The sequence below is a fragment of the Tetrao urogallus genome (genome assembly GCF_951394365.1).
Source record: "Tetrao urogallus genome assembly, chromosome: 2".
Taxonomy (NCBI): Eukaryota; Metazoa; Chordata; class Aves; order Galliformes; family Phasianidae; genus Tetrao; species Tetrao urogallus.
In genome coordinates this window covers 57,183,292-57,200,588 of record NC_136814.1, presented here as the reverse complement: position 1 = coordinate 57,200,588, position 17,297 = coordinate 57,183,292, and the positions used below count along the sequence as shown (strand labels likewise).

The following is a 17,297-nucleotide window of genomic DNA, read 5'->3' as shown; positions in this document are numbered from 1 at the left end:
AGCACTGAAAATCTCTAGCATCTTGAAATTAGTTTTCATGCGTCCTAAGTCCCCAAGAAAAGCACTGTGATAATATATACATAAACATACTCCATTGTCTTGTAGAGCAAAATGGTAGGCTGCAAATGTCTTAAAATCCTTTGCAAACACCTCTCTCATACAGAATCACAGAATGGCCAGGGTTAGAAGGGATCTCAAGGATCATGAACCTCCAACCTCCCTGCCACATGCAGGGCCACCAACCTCTCCATTTAATACTAGAGACCAGGCTGCCCAGGGCCCCATCCAATCTGGCCTTGAACATCTCTAGGGATGGGGCATCCACAACCTCTCTGGGCAGCCTGTTCCTGAACCTCACCATGCTCTCTGTAAAGAATTTTCCCCGATATCCAAATCTTTCACTTTGTATGTTGCACTGTGACCTTAGGAAATACCAAATGGGCACAGCTATGTGACCCAGGAAAGTCTGTGCCAGACATAATAGGAAAGCAGGTGATAATGGTTGCCAGTGTCTTCAACCAAGATCAAGAAAAGCAAAAAGTCAGGAAGGACTTGCATAGTACCTACCTTCATGAGGGCAGGAATGACAAAATGCACATACATCTGTCCTCCTGGGGAATATACAATCTCATAGAAACTTTTGTGCAGCCACTCCTGTACAATATGCTAGTAAGGGGAAGGTCCCCCTTCCTCACTGCTTGGTTATCTGCTCATTTCCAGCCTGAGTTTTAACTTTATACAGAGAGCACAGTCTCTAGAGTGACTATGTGCATGAACTTGCCTAAAATGTGCCCTGAATTAAGATGCATAATTAAATGCTGCTCAGTATCTGTTACTATTTATCAATTAAATACAAATTTTATGCTAGAAAATCATAAATAACCAGATACATTTGTTTCATTAGATTAAAACCCATTTGTTTCAGTGTATGAAACAGTAACTTACCTTTGGTTTTGATTTTTGCAGCTTTTTGTTGCTTGAATTCTGTCCCAAGTACGTCATAGAGAGCAGTCAATTCAATCAGTGCTAAAGAATAGACTTTCTTCATGTCCTGAGGGGCCAGGTCACCAATCTTTGTGGTTCCTGTTTTGTCCTTTGGCAGTCTAAAATTCTAAAGGCAGAGATTTGCAGCATAACAACAAGTCATAACAAATTACTTTGCTCAAAGGCTTCAGAGCACAACCTTTCATCATGAAGCCTGCTGCTACTAATGGAAACATGGAGGAATCCCCTGAATAGTTTGCGAAGCAGACAAGCTTTGGATCATAGGATGATTTATGTTGCTAGTAACTTCTGGAGGTCATCTAATCCAACTGCACACTCAAAGCAAGGCTAAATTCAAAATATGATCAGCTTGCTCCAATTATTGTCTGAATGAGTTTTGAAATCCTTCAGTAAGAGAAATTCCACAATCTCTGAGAGCAGCTGCTTTGGTGCTTAACATGCTCATGGAGAGTTGTTTTCTTTACAAAATGGGATTTTCCTTGTTATCACTTGTATCCACTGCCGAATGTCCTTTCACAATGCATTTCCAGTCTGGCTTTGTCTTGCTGTAATTTACACTGGTTTCCACAGTTGCCCATTAACAATCCTATGCATGTACAATTGGCATAGAAATCCCCCTGCGCTTATTCAATCAAAATAACATATTTGACTATCATACAAATAAGAATAAAAGGCTTTCCTTCTTACAGAAAGGGGAACCATAATTATGGATCATGTATGTTGAAATAACTTCTGTACACTCAGAAGCTGCAGTTGGAGAGGAATATAAAGAAATCTGTTCAGAAGGACAGGGAGACATTCCTAATCCACAGAGTTTTTTAACGCCACCTTTCATCAGCAGGCTTCTAAGTTATATTATTTCCCATGCCTGCTATTAGTAGCATACATGACTCAAAGCAGGAAGGCTGACAAGATTTCCTCTCCATTTGGAAAGAACAAATATACTCCAGAATAATTTTTTCATTCTTTACAGACCCAGCGATAGCACATCTGATTTGATTTGGTGGCCATGATGCGTGGCTACAATTGTACATACTTAAAGTGTACATAAATACAATTTACAAATTGTAGATAGATAGTCAGTTCTCTCCTGCCTTGAGGTTTCATTGACTTGCATAATCATAAATGGTTAAAAATAGCTGCCAATGATGAAGGTGCAACAAATCAAACTGTAGCTTTTTAAACAGGTAATTCCCTTCCTTTTCTATCATTTTGCCACTCCTTTCATCACTGAATTAGAAATCCCCTATCATAAGCATTGAGCAATCTTTCATAAGCTAAGCTAAAGATATAGCAAAATCATGTAGTACACATGTAAATAAGTAAATATAAGCAAGCTAAACCATTATAAGCTGCATTACGGAAGTGTGACTCAAACACTTTAGAATTCGTTTCCAAATATCTGTTAGTGTCTGATGTATAATGTTTAAATTAGAATAAATAGGGTAATTACAATTTGAAGAACTGCATGTTTATTTGATTGAAATTAAGTGTTTGAAGAAATGAAACATTATTACTTCAGCCACCACATTTATTCAGATGTGTTTGGATACACTGCTAGACAAAAGAGATGTTCTTCACACCAGTCATTAGTTTTCAGGTCATACGTAACTGCATGTTCACAAAATGTTAGGCAAAGAGAGGTCCTTAGAAATGCCTGAGGATCAATGACAAAACATCCTGAAGGATCTTATTTTGTTTCTATTTAGATACTTTCAGAATTAAGTCTTTTTTACTGAGTTGGAAGGTAAAACTGAGTAAAAAGTAATCCTTAGCTCCCTGCCACTTCACTTCAGATTTTTATAGACCACTCTGTTCTTCATTGTCATTCTCCATCTATCTCTACCAGATAGCTACATAAGGTTTCCACAGGCATCCAGTAACTCCTTTTAATTGACGAAAGATATTACCATTACAGAGATAGAGCATCTCACCTAACAGGAAAAAGAGCTGTAAACAAATGAAATAAGGACACAGGTTGTGTACAATTATGCCACTATTACAGCTTAACATTACTAGTCCATTATTTTGAACACACAAAGTGAGTTCTGCTAGAATGACAAAGACATACGTGATGGTATAAAATAGTAATTTCCATGTTACTGAGAATACTATTCACAAAAATCTTGAGGTTTATCCCCATAAAGCTAGATCAAACAATATTCTTTTAAACCTAATTCACTCAGTGTCAGATAAATATCATTCAAACAGTACTATTCACCAATGAAAACAATGATGGCAATAAATAGGAAACATACCGTGCGGAGAGTATCGCCCCCTCCATCCTTATACATTTTGCCTAGTGAGTTGTCTTTGAGATTAGCTGCCTGTTCTGCAAAAGGTATCTCCAAATTGATGTCAGTCTCTGAAAATGGCATGTCTTCAAGCGGGCTCTTCTGCTCATTAGTTCCAAGACTGAACTTCAGATCTGAAAACAGAGTAGAAAAAATAACAATCAACAGCAGCAGAGCTGAGCATCACTCAACAAATGAAAGAAAGGTAGAAAGTAGTTCTAAGCAAGAGATCAACATCTACTTGCAAATGCACTTACTCCTGCATTTTTCTGCCAGTTGAAAATGGAGACAGAGCTTTATAAGAAGAGCCCTGTAGATTTTCTAGAATAATTCTGCCAAGGCACGTGACCTTTCTATTATGAAAAAATAAAGGAATCCACTTCAAAGAAACAGCAGATTACCAAGATCTTCCAGAGCCAAATAGTTCTGGCATCAGAATTTTTTTGCCATGGAACACTTTCCAGACACAAAGACTGTAACACCTTGTGAGCAAAAGAGCAACATTTCTATTTTTTTTTTGCAGTAATTTCAGAAGCAAAACAGAAAGTTTATTCTACAACCCAAAACATTAACATCACAGAATTACAAAACGTGTGAGGTTGGCAAAGACCTCTGCATTATTTGGTCCAACCCCTGTTCGAGCTGGGGCATTCACAGTAGGCTACCCAGACCAATGTCCAGGCAGTTTGTTTTTTTAAGATCTCTGAGGAAGGAACCCCACTGGCCAACATGCACTAGTGCTTGGTCACATGCACCATAAAGAAGTGCTTCCTGATGTTCACAGGAAAACTCGCCTGTTACAGTTCATGCTCACTGCCTCTTGTCCGGGCACTGAGAACCACTGAAAAGAGCCAGTGCTGAGTAAAGGGAAAGAATCATCTTCCTCGAACTCCTGGCAACGCTCCTCCTAGTGCAGCCCAGGATACCATTGGCCTTAATTGCCACAAGAGCCTATTACTGGCTCATGTTTAACTTGTTGTCCATCAGGATCACCTTTATGCACAGATGCTTTCAGCTGGGCAGTGCCCAGCATGTGCTGATGCATGGGGATGTTCCTCCTAAGTTGCAAGACTCTTCACTTTCCTCTCATCTCTCCAGTACATCAAAGTCCTCTGCAGGGCAGCACGTCCCTCTGGCATATCAGCCACACTCTCTAATCTCGTGTCACAGAATCACAGAATTGTAGGGGTTGAAAGGGACCTCCAGAGATCATCGAGTCCAACCCCCCTGCTAAAGCAGGTTCCCTACAGCAGGTCGCACAGGTAGGCATCCAGGGCATCATACGCAGATTTGTTGAATGTACACTCTTCTCATCATCCAGACTATTAATGAAGTTATTACACAGGACTGGATAGAGTACTGACGCCTGGAGTACAATGCTAGTGACTGACCTCCAATCTGGTTTCATGCTTCTGATCATCTCTTCTGAAATCAGCCAGTTTCCAATCCATATCAATTTCTGCTCAACCATCTCATGCATCTGCAAGCAATATCTGAGAATAATGGAGGCTACACAGACATTCCTTTCCTCATGTCTAAGTCTAAATTCATCAAAACTGCCTAGACACGATACTGGGAAGGACTAAATACAGAATAACCACATTACTTCTCTTTCTCTGTTCCTTATGCCTCAGTTGAACACTAGACAAATTTGGAATAATTTTTGCTTAAAACAAAACAAAAAAAAAAGGAAGAAAATAGAGAGGCAGTTCTGATTTTAGAGAAAGAAGTCCACTTCTACTACTACTGAACTTCAGTCTGAATTTTAATAATATCAGAAAGAAGCAAGAGGAAAACTATTGCAATTAACATTACTTAATACAAAGCACCAAAATAATTTAGCCAGAGAAAAATTTCAATCTCTCCAGCATCGCTTGTGATGTAATGCTTCTCAAAGGTCACCAGGGTGACCTTTGCCAGGGTGAAATTCATCCTACAAGGCATTCCAAGTGCTTTGAAGTACTGGTGTTTAATTTCAAACTTTTCTAAAACCAGAGAAAGTGGAAGCAAATTAATACTGCTCATTTCAATAAGACCATGCTTCTGACACTGGCTCCTACCCACAAGGTTCTGTTTCCTGTTCAAATATAACATACAACAAGTACAGAAAGAGAGGGAAGGAAACATACATGAGCTGAGGAGAACTATCAGCAATGCATATGCTCTCATATACAAATATAGTATAACTAACAGATTTCTTTATGCCACTATGGGAAATTTTTTGTATGGCCTAGAATAATCATGCTAAACAAACACAGAAAATCTCCAGAGAATAGTTATAGCTACAGCAACATCTGACGTGAAGCAGCGGAAAGGCTGTGGCTAGGCTGATTTAGGGAGAAGGCATTGGGGAAGTGGTGCTCTAAACTGATATTTTCAGTGGCCTGCTAAAAAGCCGAGTTGCAATCATGCAACCCAAACAACACATGAAGCATCAAGTTTAAAAAGAACATGTAACAATTTTTTTCTGAATCATATCTGCATTTAATTGAAAGATGACTATAAAACATGACTTGTCACTGCTATGCTTTAGAGTGAATCCTGAACATTACCTCCAACTGCTAGGGCCAAACTCAGCAGACAGGCAAATGGGTGAAGCCACCAATAGCCACTACGCGGTAGGACACAGTGTTTAATGCAACCACTCCCACTTCGATTTCATTGACCTAGAGCTGAGACAGTTCCAGAAAAAGCAGTTGAACTTGAGTTAAAATGTTTGGCTCTACTTACAGCCAAGCAATGCTGTGAGAAGTAGAATAAAACATTTCCAGATTTTACTGGTTGTATATTACCAGATTCTCTTTTCAGAGTGGCATCTACTCACTTTTGATGGATTCTGAAAGTCTCCTGAGGCATATGCTAAAGATTAAGCTGATTGTGAAACGAGAGCTACTTCTTTCAGTAAACAGACATATGAGACCTCAGTACCAAACATATTCTAGGTCAAATTCTTCCCCCCTGGCTTCAATCTCTGGATCTATATGCAGATGCCTACATACACCATGTAAATTGTTTAATGCATCCAAACGGAAGGAAAATTTTCCCTGTCCACCCAAGACTTTTGTCATGCTAATGTAGCCTATCTGTGACCTACATACGTCCTATCAGCATGAGACAAATCTGATGATCTGACATTAACAAACAATAAAGCAGTAGCTCTTATTTCAGTCCTCAGGTACCAAGGTACACTTCAAAGAAGATGTCTTGGTAACAGCACACACATTTTAAAAACATCTGAGACTGCTGCTGTTGTGCGGAGTTTCTTATTGATTGTATTGTATTGTTTCTATTGTGCACTTATTAACTAGGAAGCAGCTGTAGGAGGAAGCAGCTTCAGAATTCTGTCAAGCTGCCAACTGCATGTAGTATTTCAGGAAAGAAATGCAAGTGCGATACAGAAAATGTAAATACTGTCTATGAGAATGTGGTGAATATTTTAAATCAGACTGCACTGCATCCTTTCCTTGGTTCACAATGCTGTTTAAACACTACATAAAATTATGTGAATTCTTCAGGAATGGGATGGAGTGTTGGGATTTCTTTTTAATCAAGATGTGAAAAAAATCAGAAGTGTCAACCTTGCTATTTACTTATTTTGACAGACAATCTAAAGTATACCTCAATAGTGCTATACTTTTAAGTCCTAATTGATAACTGGAATGGCTGAAATAAAACATTTATCTATAATGCTAATTCATAGCTGACTTTTAATAAAAAGTTATAAAAGCTCACAATCTTTTCACTAAATCTCTAGCACTCGAGCCATAAAATCCTTATTAACACATAAAATGAAAAGCAGAAGCAAATTCAATTAAAAAATACAACTACATTTCAGCCTTTTTTCCTACCAAGAAGTACATTCTATTCCTCCATGTTACATGAAGTACATTCAGTTCTTTCATTCATTTACCAGATCATCATGCTTTGAGGTTGCCTTTATACAGAGGCTTTACTTCCCTTGCAGCTAACTCAGTGCATAGGACAACCAGAGTCTCAAAGTAAATTGACTTTTTCTGATCCCATGGTAAAGTTAAAGCAGAAGAGTAGCTAAATACTCATTATTCTTTTATTATTATTTCTTGAGATGCTTCAGTGACATGCGTATCTATTAATTTTCACAGGCATCCAAAGAGAATTACTTTTTTACTTTGGTAATTGTTGAACATATTGCTAGCTTTGAGGGATTTCAGTGAGGGTTATGGACTGTTAACATGAAAACGCATATACTACTCCAAATTTTCTTTTTCTTTCTTGTAGACATTCTCTGTACCTACATGAAACAGACAAACACTTAAAGCCAGCAAGAATGGGTCCTTGCAAAACACTGAAATGTGTTGCTATTAATAGAAAAAACTTAGGAACTTACTGAACTGTTTTGTTTGATCAGGCAGAAAAGAATGAAAACGTATTGGTTTCGTGTTACTCCCTATGTTTGCATACAATGCTCAGGCAAGAAACAAGGTGTGCTGGACAGGCAAGAATGGAGGAAGAACAGATTCACACAGACCATTTCTGCTCAGTCTGGCAGAAGTACTTGAGAATGCTGCACTCAAATACCAAGTTAGGAATGGTCATCCCCTTTGGAGAAGGACAAAAGGGATTCAATCACTCACAGTTTTAAGAAATCCAACATTTCAATTTAAGATCTGGATTTATTATTTTTTTTCAACAATGCTTGAGATTGTATGCATATTTTTCAGTTAGAACTGGTACAAATTCTTTGTTAAAGGGGATTTCCATTTTAAAATAATGCCTTTGGATTTCATAAATATTTAGTATCTCTGAAATACCAAGCACTGTTTACTTCTTGCCTTAAAATCATTCACTGTTTGTATAACACTAATTAGCCCATCATTCTGGGGGAAAGATCACAGTACAGAACTGAAACAGGTGCAGTGCTTTTAACACTGCTGAACTTGAACGGTTTTTTTTCCTTCCTGCTCTGGTCCTGGAAGCAGGGCCCATTTCAGCACACTGACAAGAGCAGAAGTGTATGAGAAAGTAAGCAGGCTGCATTTGCCATCCACATCACAATCTGTGCTGTGGAGAGCTAGCATATGGGAGTTGCTTTTCAGAATTTTCTATTTCTGAAGGGTTCATCAGGGCCACTGGAAAAAAAGAACCAGATGTGATAAAAACTCCATAATAATTGCTTGGTAATCTTCCAGCTCTGAATCCTACAGTGCAGTTTATTGACACAAGCACCAGGCATCTCTTCCTTCCCTTCTGCTGAACCAGCAGCCTGGCAGTCTTCCCAGTTTTTATACTGTTCTTATTCCAGTGAGGTTTGCTGAGAGTGAGAGAGGGAAGGATTAACAACACTTCTGGAAACACACCGTTTTAGTGATATTAAGAGCTGTTCTATATTCATCTCTCCCAGTTCAGCTTCCAAGCACATCCCGTATTGTTTGTTGCTGTTTCTCAAGTCTAATCCTAAAGCAATCTTTTTTTTTTTTTCTTTTTTTTTTTCTTTCTTTTTTTAGAAAACTGAATACAGGTCAGAATTCTAGAACTGGAGAAGTTCATTTCATGGCTTAATTACAGATAAGTAACTAAGTAACTTGCAGTAGGAAACTTGATCTACTTTCCTGAGTATATAAGGAAGCTGTAGGGTCCAGTTGACTCCTATATGCTATCCAGTCACTCAGAAAGAAAAAAAAAGATACACAAACAATCCAGAAAAGCAGTGCAGTACCTTGAAGCATAAATGGCTGCCAGATATGTTGATCTTGACAGACATGATGGGATGGCACATACAGTGCTTCCCTCATCTCTAAGAAATGTAAGATGACAATATTTTATTACTGTCACTCAAGAACATCGGAAAGCTTTGTCAGTCTTTCACCAAAATTCAGACTCTCAAACCAGTAACTTTGGGTTCATCCAAGGACTTCTGTTTTCCTCTGTTCTACATGGGTGGGAGAGAGGGTGGGAGAGAGGGTGGGAGAGGAAAGGGTGCAACATGTATTGCACCCTTTTTGCATAATCACACATTACTAAACACAACTCAGTCCTACATGCACAGAACACTAATTTCTTCCCATTTTCCTTGTAAAAATAAACCACCTTTTCTTCCAGCTTTGTTTTTCTTTCATTATGAGCCGCAGACATACAGCCAGTTCTCACCTGTGTTGTAAGTTTATAGTTCATTTGTTTTTGTTCTCTTATAAGCTCATCAGTGCATATGTATACTGCTTAATTTCCTATACTTTACAGCAGAGATAAACCAGAATGGATAAATTAAGGATCGGGAAAGACCTTAGCACAACCTTTGAGAAGACACTTCTCCCAGGTGACTTGATTACAAGATGATCACAAACAAGGTTTCCCAGATGGCTCAAAGAATACAACCTACAGCCACACTTAAAAACTTTACAAGTGCACAACACAGGACAGAATACATTTTCCCATGAGAATTTCATTTTATTTTGCCAAAAAGTTACTTGAAATACTAGTTTCTGAAGTAGATTGCAAAACACAAAGCCTACAAACAAGAAAAAGGATCTGTCTAGCATTACCTTTTGTTTCATCCTGCATTTCATTTTTGCTTTCAGCTGTTCTTTCAGCTGAGGGTTCACTTCTATCACAGACCTAAGAAAGGAACAATAAATACAATGTAGAAGCGCACTTACATATTTCAGTCAAAATTCTTTTGCCAGAGACTAAGGAGATCTGAAATCTAAGCAATTAAGAAAGAGGCAATCCTCTTTTTCCTAAAAAGATACATGACTTATTTTTCCAGTTTTATAAGGAATAAGAAAATGTAGTCTTTCTACATTTCTGTGCTGCTGCACAACCCACTCCTAAGATTTCTCACATTCTATAAACTGTATTACACTTATGATAGAAACAATATTTCTGAACATATAAAAAATCTACATCAGTACATACATATATGGGTACACATGCATCCACTTATTATTTTTACCTCCATATAATTTTTATGATCTTTTTTGCAACTTAGATCAATAACAAATGTTTAGCATTCTGGGTTTTTAATGATATCTAATCAGCACTGTTTAAGTCCTCATTTGCTGATAATATAAATAAGGGTTTCGAAGTTTTCACCTACCAAAACAAACTTTCATATACACTTTTTTTAAAATCAGAAATCTTGATAGATAAAAGGAAGCATGACTTCCTGTATAGACTGGATCAATGGGCCAAGGTTAACTGGAGTTTCAACAGGGCCAAGTGTCGGGTCCTGCATTTTACAAAAACCCCAGGCAACCCCAGGCTTGAAGAGGAGCAGCTGGAAAGCTGCCTGGTGGAAAGAGATCTTGGTACACTGGTGGACAGTCAGCTGAACATGAGCCAGCAGTGTGCCCAGGTGGCCAAGAAGGCCAATGGCATCCCAGTTTGTATCAGGAATGGTGTGGTGAGCAGGACTAGGGAAGTCATCCTGCCCCTGTACTCGGCATTGGTGAGGCCTCACCTCGAGTACTGTGTTCAGTTTTGGGCACATCAGTACAGAAAGGGCATTGAGGTGCTGGACAGGTCCAAAGAAGGGCAACAAGGCTTGTGAAGGGCTTGGAGAATATGCCATAAGAGGAGAGACTGAAGGAACTGGGGCAGTTCAGTCTGGGGAAAAGGATGCTGAGGGGAGACCTTATTGTTCTCTTCCAATATCTGAAAGGTGCTTACAGTGAGAGCGGGGCTGATCATTGGTGACAGGACAAGGGGAAATGGCCTGAAGTTGCACGAGCGTTAGTTCAGGTTGGATATTAGGAAACACTTATTTACAGAAAGGGTTGCTAAACACTGGAATAGGCTCCCCAGGGAGGTGGTTGAGTTACCATCCCTGGATGTGTTTAAAAACTCTTTGGATGTGGTGCTCAGGGACATGATTTAGCAGTGGGTTGTCAGAGTTTGGGTAGTACGGTTAGGTTGTGGTTGGACGTGATCTTTAAGGTCTTTTACAACCCGAATGATTCTATGATTCTTAGAAAATTATTAATGTTCCATGGATGAGTAGCAGCACATTGGAAAATGCACAGATAAGCAGACTTCCAACCTGTCAGAAAAATCTAGCTTTTCTTTGGCAGGAATATAGCAGGAAACTTAACATAAACATTACAACACTATTCTATTCACTAGTCTATTGTTTTACCTTTCCTCCTGCTTGCCCCCAGATGAAGGGAGGCTACAAGAATTTCAGATACTATTATTGAACTGGGATGACCTCATACAGCTGCAGATAGCTTCAGTCCTCTTTTGTTATATAAAAGCCTTCTAATGAGGAGGGTGTATTAAAGTTACCTAGGAAGTTGTGCAAATTACCTCATGACCAGCCTTCCGTGACTAAATAAACACAAGCAATGACTTCGGAATTATCTTGCTTTGGAGAAAGGTATGCAGAATAGGTTCAAGGGCCTCCATTTACATTATTTTATTTCAGTCAAAGAGAAATGTTTAGGAGAAACTTTTTTAAAAAAATTATTTCTATATTTAATATCTTGTCACATGCATCTCACATGGCTACATTCATCTGTCTGCTTGCATTATTCCTCTTTGATATTATCAGCATTAAAACATGCAGTTTCAGAGAAGCGGAAGTCTACAGAATACTGCAACATATGATTTTCAGACATTACAGCGTGTAGTTTAAACAGGAACATGAATATTTATTGTACTTGACCAAAATAACAAAAACACTTGAAAAGGAAATCACATAGCCTTAGGTTACATGATATTTTACCCAAATTGCTCTACTATTAAATGTTGTAATTTTTAGGGATAGTCAATTCCAAACCAAAACCCAGAAATCTGTTTTGGAGTTAGTATTTCTTCTGTAACCACATACAAAGCAGAACAGTAAAGGGGAAGTTCTGCCTCCAGAACATACATTTGAGTTTACAAACATCCCCCACTCTGTTTCACTTTTGCTGAAAATGAAAGAAGCTGCACAGGGAGAAGCAGCAGTTAGGGCAGGGAGGAAATAAACTCCTCTCAAAATCCGCCATGCTAATGCTGTGATGGCTGCATAGCAACAGCAGGAGTGGCAACCAAAGATGGGGCTGGGATTTGGTAAGCTAGTGGTGTACTGCCATCCAGCCAGCACCTCCTTCCACTGAAAGCCTGCTTCCTTTTGGAGGAAGAGAGAGGATATACTTCCCTGCAGAAGAGGAATTCTAATTACAGTCCTGTTTTCCTCCTTCCCCTTTCCTGCATGTGGGAGAGCTTTCCTGCTCAACAACTCAAAAGGGAAAACAGGAACCTTTCAGAACCCAGCAGAATAACTTGCCACACACTTTTAATGACATTCAGGGGATCTAGGAGTTAGTACAGGGGTCTAGATCCCAGCTGATAAACATTAACACCTAGCCAAAAAAAAAAAAAAAAGGTTAGGTTGATGTCCCTTATTTCCTCTCAAGAGGGAAAAAAGTGTACAGACCTCATAATGACTGCAGGTTCTACCACTTTAAAAGTGTGCTTTTGGTCGCTCTTTGAGTGTTTGTTGTCATGACTTTCATGCTCGGGTTAGAATTAAATCCAATCAGTTTCTAATCATGGAGTGACTGTTTTATTCATCCCCTTGGAGTAATACGAGGCCAGCATACATACTGCATTCTACAAACTAAAATTGCTTAACCAAAGTGAAGTCTGGACAAATGCTGCTCCTATAAATGCTTAAGAATTTCCCTTGGAAATCAGTAAAAAACTAGACACAAATCTTCTAGAAATAGCTCTTATGAGTTTCTGCTGCTCCCTCCTCTCCTCCCACTCCTACCTGTCCCTCTCTCCTCTCTGTCATCATCAAAGAAAATGACAACCAGGAACTTACCTTTTCCTTTGGGTCACTGTGTGGCCTAAAGATATCTCTGACATCAGGAATCTGGTGGTGTTTGTTCTTTTTTCTCAAGGTCTGTGTGACAGTCTCTACTCGTTTTTCTACTGCTGCCTTCTGGGTTCGGGTCAGTGTGGACAGGAACACCATGCTTTCTTGGGAATCACCCGTGCTCTCAGCAAACAGGTTGGACAGACCTGCCTCCTTCAGCCATTCTTCTTCCAGTTCTCCCTCTGAGCCAGGCAAAGAAAAAAGGGCATAAATACTGGCTTTCCAGTACTGTTAAACACACTGGTCTACAAGGACATGATATAGCTAGTACAGTTCACAGGGAGAAAAAAAAAACAAACATGGAGATCCAAAATAAAGAGCAATTCTTTGCACTTATCACCGTGACTTGGAAAAAAAAAAGTTGTTTCTGAACTGCTTCAAAAGGGTTAACATATCATATTAAAGCTTCTAAAATAGTTAACCCAAAAGAGATCATTATGGGATAATCTTTATTGTAATTGACAGCACTTTCATTAAACAATACCCTATTTTATAAACGTTTCCTAGATACAAATATGCATGAGAAAGACTTAAAGCCTCTGATCACTGCTGCTTCACTGACTTTTAGCTCAGTTCTCAATCTTTTTAACTTCCGTACTGACACAGTTCTGCCCTATTTTCTTGATACATTAATCCTATAGCCCTCCATTAGCTCAAATTATTGAAGGACAAACCAGGCTATAGGAGTCACCTTAATGCTATTTTTTAATAAGTTCTTCTGACATAGTCTCCAGACTGCTGACAGCTCATAAAATGATTGTTGCTTTAGTCTTACAGCTGGTGAGATATCCCTTATCGTTACACATGAAGGAGGAGAAAGCTATTAAGTGATGCCATCAACAGCAAAACTTCTGCATCTGAAATCAGTTATCCTTCTAACGAGAATTTAAATACTGATACTAAGTTCTATCTATGACAATCTAGCTTGAACTGCTATATTGTTACAAAAACCTATCTCAAACTTTCAAGAACCATTTCAATGCTTCAGATGCCTAAAAATACTCCTGAGTTGGCAAGTCAACTTTACTACTGCCTGCAGTTTCCCTCAGTGCCCAGTGCACATCCAAATGGGCATCTGAATTTTAATAGTACTAAGAAAATAGACACAACATTTTAAGTATGAATTTTGCTGCAGCTGTGTAGACAAATACAGAGTCTGACAAAATTCTTGTACATTTTGGTATTAGAGCTAGAAAGGAAGTCTATGTCTATTCTCCAAAGCAGGCGTAAGAGAAGCATACCCTGTCCCACTCTTGCCTTGCATTTGTATGGCTGCATCTCAAGCAAGCCCGTTGCCCAGGCAGCCTGCAGGAGAGTAGCAATGTCCCACATGTTCAGGAGCACTCATTCAAGTTAGGTGCTGCACATAATGCAAGATGTGGGGCACAGCAACAGCTGGTTGAGCTTATCAGCTCATCTCAGCTGAATCACTCAGGCTTCTGCCAGCATAGTCAACAGCTGGAGCTGGTGAGGAAGAAAGCTATATATATATAAGTAAAAAAGGAAATGGTGGGTTTGGGACTGCAGAGTCTGAAGGCGTATCAGCATCAGCGAGCTGGTGTGTTATTTAAAAAAAAAAAAAAAGAAAGGCTCATGCATTGCAGAATCTGAGAGGGGAAGTTACTGCAATGTTAAAAATTCTTTTGTTTTGTGTTTTATTTTTTCCTTTTTTTTTTTTTTTTTTTTTTTTTTGAGGGAGAGAAGAATGGCATTAAGGATCTTACATTTCTTACGTCTGATGGGACAAGAAAAATAAAGCAACTGCCTTCCTTATTCTACAGTCATGCCCTCAAGAGTGATACCTCAGTGAAACAGAAGTAATACAATGAAACAGCCAAGATAATTGTAAGTAAGCCTAGAGGTTACTTAGTTAAGTTAAACAGTTAATCACTGGCTTGTCCTTGTGACCATTCTATCCACAAGGACTATAGTAGTGAACATCTTATACAAAGTAAACTGCAAATGAAGATTCACGATTCTCACAGTCAGTAAGTACAGGCAACAATTTACATTTTCTGCAAGTACTGTTCAAAAGAAAAACAGCATTTTACTTATTTCCAGTGCAATTCTCAATTCTCTTTCAGTACACTATGCATCAGAGGCAAATGAGTTTTCAATAATGCATGTTCAACAGAATAACTCCTTTTTTAAGCATGTTTGGTGAGTCCATCTCTTGAAATAACACTTAAAGAAAATCCCCAAATAAGCAAAATGATGATCATTCACAACAGTGTTTTTCATTACCATCTGGCTCCTTTACTACAATTGTTTGTCGTTCCTCATGATTATTTCCTCTGGTTTCATGGATGTTTTCAACTTCCTTCCAAAAATCATCCAAAGACATTGCATCCAAGGAGTCCTGGGAACCTGAGCGATCAAACGACGCTCCATCTGGAATCCTCTTGGAATCATCATGGTTCATTGTATACTGGCCAGAACGACGGCTATTACATAAAACAAAGAGCAATTCTTCATTAGTGTTTCTAAATAAGTGATATATTAACACCTGCAAAGGAAAGTAATGATGAGCTGTGTCCAAGTATCAAAACAAAACAAAACAAAAAACAAACAAACAAACAAACAAAAAAAACCACTACTGTCAACAAGTAAATTGAGATATTTAAAATTACTTTCAATATCTGGAACATATATTTTAATCTAACATCATCGTATATATGATAAACATATCTGCCAATCTAGAATGACAAAGAAGAAATAACCATTGCAAGTTCTAGTAATCCTAGTCACATCTAATCTCTCAATCAATGTACAATAATCAGTTCCACTAACTTCACAGTATATACATGGTATAACTTCATGGTATCTTCCTAGCACCACTGTTCATGAAGAATTTTTGAAAAGCACCTTTCATTTTGAGTAAAATCTTCTAGCTTCAACATACCCCTACTATTTTCCTTTGCTTTTCTGCTTCTGTTATTTTATTAATGTTTATTCTGGTATCTATGACCTTATTCATATCTGAGAGAGGACAAGGTAGAATTACTGAACTTATAGCTAGTGAACTGCTAACTCTAAATGTTTAATCAAGGTCATTCTTTGTTTCTTTCTATCTTACTTCCTCTCTGACTGAACATTTACCATTTTTATAGATTGATGTCGCTAGTGTTTAGTACACCCTGAAAAAATGTATTTTGCTAAGGCCTTCAAAAGCTTTCATCTTAAGTATAGCTGCAATTAAAAAAAAAAAAAAAAAAAAAAAAAAAAAAAAAAAAAAAAAAGAAGAAGAAACCAACAAGCTGAAATCTCTAGCTCTAACCTTGACCCCAATAAGTCACTGGCAAAAATTACCACTAACCTAGCAACAAATTCACCTTAAAACATGCAAAGGTTGTTACGATGTCACTAAAGCTAAACATCATTCCTACAGTCAAATATACCAAAAATAAAAGCCACAAACTGATTCAGATTATCATGAAGAGGAGGCAGATTGACTATTAGCAACCTGATCTCACTTAAAAATTGACCCTATTCTGAGTGGGGGAAAATTGGACCGAATAATCTCCAGCAGTCCATTCTAAATTAAGGAACTCCACTACTACAGCAGTATATCAGAATTATTTCTAGCATCAAAACATAGCTAGTCCTTAACATTTCAGGAACAGATTCAGCTTCTTTCACAGAATCACAGAATGGCCCAGGTTGGAAGGGACCTCAAGGACCATGAATCCCCAACCCCCCTGCCATAGCCGGGGCCACCAACCTCCCCATTTAACACTAGACCAGGGCTCCATTCAACCTCTCTTTGAGCATCTCCAGAGATGGAGAGGTGTCTTGTTTCATGCCTGAATTTATCTCCATAGATAAAGAGTTTAAGTTTGGGTTAAATACTAAATATTGTTTATTCCAAGAGAAAAACAAAGCAAAGATCAAGCTTTGTGAATTTATCACAAGGTAAACCCAGCAAGGTAAGTCCTTCCTACCTTTCCATTTGGCTGACTTCACAGGTTTATCTAGAACTAAAACAAATCCATCTAATCCTTACATTTTATCTTGGGACAACTAACTCTTGTTAGCTACCCCTAAGTAAAAAAGTCATACCTTTCTCTCTGAAGATAAGTCCTTTGTGTGTCTAACTCACAGATCCTTTCCCTCCATCATGTGCTTGATTCTCTGATAAGAAATACTAACTATACGGACTT

The 17,297-nt window shown here is 38.4% G+C and overlaps 1 protein-coding gene across 1 annotated transcript in view; it reads right to left on the bottom strand.

The window, feature by feature from the left end:
* Positions 1 to 17,297, bottom strand: part of ARHGAP18 (Rho GTPase activating protein 18) — a gene marked incomplete at both ends in the record, with an annotated part of 58,154 nt that overhangs the window by 19,265 nt on the left and 21,592 nt on the right. The window contains 5 exons of the mRNA XM_079532492.1: positions 946 to 1,111; positions 3,264 to 3,433; positions 9,818 to 9,890; positions 13,084 to 13,319; positions 15,382 to 15,581. Of these exons, the coding sequence (XP_079388618.1) occupies positions 946 to 1,111; positions 3,264 to 3,433; positions 9,818 to 9,890; positions 13,084 to 13,319; positions 15,382 to 15,581 (845 nt within the window). The remainder of the gene's footprint in view (positions 1 to 945; positions 1,112 to 3,263; positions 3,434 to 9,817; positions 9,891 to 13,083; positions 13,320 to 15,381; positions 15,582 to 17,297) is intronic.